A 4,977-nucleotide genomic window follows, 5' to 3' on the forward strand; every position below is an offset into this window, starting at 1 on the left:
AATCACATCATCTGTGTGTGACATGATCTCCATGAGCCCACATTACCACACTGTCATATGAAGCCTCCTACCCTTTTCAACGAGGACTTCATCTCATCAGGCTAACAGCTGAAGCAGAGAGGTGAAGGAGCAGAAGTCTGCTTCACAGACAGTCAGTCAGCCACACGCTGTGGCGCGCAACCGTGCGCTCGGTCACTCACTTCGCTCTCCGTGCGCGCAGCGGCAGCAGCACAGCACACACGCGTAACTGATGGAGCAGCTAGACGACGAACTGCTCGGCAACTGCGGCGGAATAACGAGCGAGAGCGAGAGCGAGAGCGAGAGCGAGACCACCATGAGCCTGGAGGAACCGCGCGCTCTGCCATGCTGAGCATCTCCCTCGCGCTCCTGCTGGCTCTGACCGCTCCCGTCCGCTGCGCCCACAGCTGGAGCGACGAGGACCTCCTGCTGCCGCCCATCAACTCCTCCGGGAGACTCCTGGCCAGCCTGGAGGTGGATGTGGGCTACTCCAAGAGATCCGTGGAGGAGCCCGAAGCCTCCTCGCAGTGCAACGTGAGCGTGGAGAGGCTCTCCACCAAACTCGTGGCGCGCTGGGACAGCAGCTTCGGCTTCCAGTGCGACGTGCTCATGTACACCACGAACAGCCACGGCAAGGCGTTCTTCTCCGCCGCCTTCAACCGGGCGATCTCGCCGGTCTACATCGAGCACCTGGGCGTCACGGGCGGCCAGCAGGAGTTCAGACTGTGCGTGGGATGCGGTCTGTCCCGGTACCGGAGATTCCGACGGGGCAGGTCAGAGGGTCAGCAGGCGGGCGACTCGGTGCACTTCTGCTGCGTGGACTTCGCTCTGGACGAGCTTAAGGGCGACCGGAGCTGGAGGCTCAACCGCAAGCCCATCGAATCCACTCTGGTGGCGTGTTTCATGACTTTAGTCATCATAATATGGAGCGTCGCTGCCCTCATATGGCCAGTTCCCATTATCGCGGGATTTCTGCCCAATGGAATGGAGCAGCGACGGCAGAGGTAATAGAACAGTACAGGATAGAATTCAAATGAGCATCTGTAGGCTAATATAGGATCCTAAACTAGTTGACTTGCCAAACATCCTATGCGTAGTGGCACACGTGTCATACATTTGCTTAAACCGTACTACTCTCGTGTTTGAAACTGCTATTATAGCTGCATCTCCTGATGGATGGAGGTATTTTATTAGATTTCATTTGTTTTTATAAATATGATTGTAATAGAAATACATTATATCATGTGCTATTCAGATGTCATTTCAAATGTTTGTAATGTTTTTATCTTATACGATTTCTAGTGTTTATTTAAAAATACGGAGTATGTCTCAGGACAAAAAGCTCTTTTAGGATGTTGCCATAAGGACAAGTTGGTTGGAACATTTATACGAAAACACTTGCAGAAATATTCCAATGGTTTTCAAATGTTTGAGGACAGATTTCTTGTGTTTGTATAAATAATAATAAAACGCGATTAGACGTTTCTTTAATGTGGAAGACTCGATTATAGCTTGAGAGACAACTTGACAGGCAATCCATTTGTAACAAATTTGTATACGGTTTATACTTAATAGATCTGTCATAACTGTTATTTGTAGTATCAATAAATGCATAAAATATTCCTTTGTGGAGGTGTTGTAGCAGAAGAGCAAGTCTCACTCTCTCTCTCTCTCTGTTAGTATTTCATATTAAGCATACAAAATAAAAAGTAATATAGCAGAAGGCAGCAAACATGCACCAATGGCTCAAATGGAGGATTGCCATGAATTTTATTAAATACTTGAAAAGTCATATTGTAATTTTGATGAAAGGGCATACAAAAATACATGGAAGTTCCTAAAAGGAGAAAAAAAAAAAACATTGAGATAAATAGAAGCCTTTAGCATTATATAGAAGTTGCTGTTAGCCCCACAGATTCAATCAGAAATGTATGAAATACAGAGTTTCGTGTAGTTTGCATGTTGCATTCAGGGTAATTCAAATAATATTTTGACGAGTATGAAGTATCGTGAGATGGTGCATACCCAACTGTGCACAAATCAGACAAACGGCCTAAAGACGAGTTTGAAAAAAACAAGAAAAAAAGAGTAAGGTTGTGGAAAACACTTTGTGTGGAAATGAATACACAAATACACATGTGAAGATGTCATTTGGTGGCACTGATTCAGATGAAAGATGACTTCTTTTCTAGCAATCACCATTCCAGAGTTATTAGCTAAGATGTGAAATAGCTTATTAGTACACAGCCTCATGTACGCTACCTTGAATCAGAATACAGGTTGATTGAAATGAAATTATTGAAATGACCAGAAAAAATGTGTCCCAATCAACCTGAATTCATGCCAAACGTCTGAAATTTGGAATTTTTTGTTGATTTGTACAACTGATTTTCATAATTTTGGTTAGCACTTGTCCTGAAGAACATACACCATTTTTTTTCTTGATCAAACTGTTGCAGAATTATGATAGATTTTCAGTTTTAGCGCCCCCTATTGACAGATTGTGACGTCATGTGGTGTGCATCTATGGCAAGCCGCTATGGGTATCATGTTTCATTAAGTTTGGGATTGCATTGAGAGAATATGTAAAAAAGTCAAAATGGGCGACGCCAGACTTTTTTACGCTTTGATAATATTCTTTTGATAACATTCTAAATAAGACATTATTAAAATGAAATAATGCCAATGGAGGGAGCAGGAATGAATAAAAACATAGTTTACATACATTACATGAGATAACAAATGCCTTTGGAATCACTGCCACAACTGTAATCATAATTCAACTCTGGACTGTAAGGATTATTGTCTTGTTGCATGCTGAATTTACTCACATGAATGAAGGAAAGCTGTGCTGGAACTGACCTCTACAATGACCTGTATTTCTGCCGTGACTCTCTTATAGTCCAGCTCTGCCTGAACAAACATCATCTCCACTGATCCTTCTAAAAGAGCGAGGTTTTAGAATAGGCTATATGTGTGCAAACGAATAAACTGATAATGTCCCACGGCGCCTCCCACAGGACAACTGTAAAGTGGTGTGTTTCCAGAGTCTTTAGTTCATCTCAGTCCAAACTAAACTAAGTATGAACGTATAAGAATGTTAAAGGGCATTCATTTGAGTGAATGTATGTTTTCTAGCTTTCAAATGCATTTGATGTGTTTTGATAGTACCCTTCTCCACTGCATTCACTACCATAGTGCCTTTTTTCTAGAGAATAGTCCAAATTATTTTTTGTGGAAATCAACATTACACACCAAGATAGTTGTTGCAACTAGCTGGTGTCTCTTACTTTCCCATTTGCCATGGTCTCGAAAAATATTGGCTTTTATTGCTCATTTCAGTGCATTTAGCAGAAAATATTACAAGTGCCAACTTCTTGAATAAAAAGACAAACACTAAACAGGCTTATGAATTTACCTTGCTCTAGATCATTATCTAAATACTGTGAGAGAATCGATGTTTTTTTTTTTAAGGTGAATTATAGCTCTTTGTTCATTTGTTTAATGTCAAGAAGGCTGGCAAAGATATTTCCATGTTAACACACTTTTTTTTTTTTAAATTTGTTACATTGTTCTGGGAAAAGAAAAGGGTCTCTTAAGTAGCCTATACTGACCAGCACTTAGGCCTACCTGTTTTGATGAATGAGGTTATAAAATTTGAGGCGGGACTAACACACTCAGTTGCGTTACTACACGCTGTTTACATGATAAGTAGGTAAATTAGTGTGCTTTCACGTCATTTTATTCTCTAGCTTATGTTTTTTAGGTGACACGAGGTCGTTTTTACGTGCTCTTTAACCATTTTCAGGCTTAGGCGGCATGGATGAGTAATGTCTGTCGCAAACCAGGAAGCCGCTTTCTTTTCTCTGAGGAACACTGAAGACTAATATCTACGGTCGATTTATTATGGACATTTTTAGCCCACTGTAAGGAGTTTTAATATTAAAAAGTCATGCCAATTTGGCGGTTCACGTGCTTTTCACTCTTTTTTGGGGTTTTCCTGTCGTCAGTCCCGGAGCTCACAGGTAACAGCCAGACCCACACGTGCAACACTTACCTGCACAGGTATTAGGCTAGCCTAGGCTACATCGATTTGATGTCCGGTAAATTGGGATTAATCTTTAACTCTTCTCAAATTTAAACGTAAATCTAGATCGACTGTTAAGTTAGCCTACACCGTTTTTAAGGAAATGGTCTTGAAATGGTTCCAGTTTACACAATTTGCTTTGATGTTTGGTCAGTATTTTAGTCATTTTTAAATGTCTTTTCACTTCAGAAATGAATTATAGCTTCGCTAAATTACAGGTTAACAATGTGCTCCATCTCCTGAGATTAAAAAAGTGACAGCAGGGTGTTGGATTTGTTGATTTATTGAATTTATATTGGCTAATGACACATTTCACTGGATGTTTCAAGCTCTTTTCCATACAGACACACACACAAAAAACACATTCAACACCTAACAACATTTAACTGCTGTTTTTGGGGTGCTCAAAATGCATTATTTTTTGTGCTTTTATAAGTAATTGTAGGCTATAATTTTGTCACTCACTATGTGAAAAGAGCTAAAGGTTACAGTGGTTAAAGTGTCTAAAATATATGTTTTTTTCCTTGTATAGTCATGCAGTTTAACCTAACATTTTGATGTTAAAAGTCTGTGCATCATTTCAGGTAGTGCAGAGCTCAATATTGCTGTTGAACTGGGCACAATCATACACATTGATACTAGTGCTCACACAAATACAAAGTGTAAAGTTTGCATCAGACAGGACACACAACAGTTGTGCCAGTCATCTGTGGTCCTCAGAAGTGACACGCTTTTGGATTTCAGCTGCTCACAGCCAGAGAATGTATTCACCGTACAGATCATCAGAGATAATGGTGAGAGCTGCCAGATAAAAAAAAAATATACTTTTTATTCTTTACATTTTCATTTATACATTGTGTATGTATGTATGT

The 4,977-nt window shown here is 40.6% G+C and overlaps 2 protein-coding genes across 2 annotated transcripts in view; both read left to right on the forward strand.

Moving 5' to 3' along the window:
• On the forward strand, nucleotides 1-1,205 carry LOC107703909 (transmembrane protein 158-like). Its single transcript, XM_016506707.1, has one exon. It carries the CDS (start codon nucleotides 364-366, stop codon nucleotides 1,024-1,026), a length of 663 nt encoding a protein of 220 aa, XP_016362193.1. The 5' UTR covers nucleotides 1-363; the 3' UTR covers nucleotides 1,027-1,205.
• A 2,455-nt stretch (nucleotides 1,206-3,660) lies between these two features.
• The window catches only part of LOC107703923 (CUB domain-containing protein 1-like), a 9,309-nt gene continuing 7,992 nt past the window's right edge, over nucleotides 3,661-4,977 (forward strand). Inside the window, exons 1-3 of the mRNA XM_016506727.1 lie at nucleotides 3,661-3,729; nucleotides 3,827-4,043; nucleotides 4,690-4,899. Of these exons, the coding sequence (XP_016362213.1) occupies nucleotides 3,971-4,043; nucleotides 4,690-4,899 (283 nt within the window). The 5' untranslated portion in view covers nucleotides 3,661-3,729; nucleotides 3,827-3,970. The remainder of the gene's footprint in view (nucleotides 3,730-3,826; nucleotides 4,044-4,689; nucleotides 4,900-4,977) is intronic.

This window comes from Sinocyclocheilus anshuiensis, unplaced genomic scaffold, assembly GCF_001515605.1.
Source record: "Sinocyclocheilus anshuiensis isolate Anshui unplaced genomic scaffold, SAMN03320099.WGS_v1.1 scaffold991, whole genome shotgun sequence".
Classification (NCBI taxonomy): Eukaryota; Metazoa; Chordata; class Actinopteri; order Cypriniformes; family Cyprinidae; genus Sinocyclocheilus; species Sinocyclocheilus anshuiensis.

Excerpts from the sequence above, each read along its gene's own strand:
- LOC107703909 (XM_016506707.1), top strand. The coding sequence starts at position 364 with ATGCTGAGCATCTCCCTCGCGCTCCTGCTGGCTCTGACCGCTCCCGTC.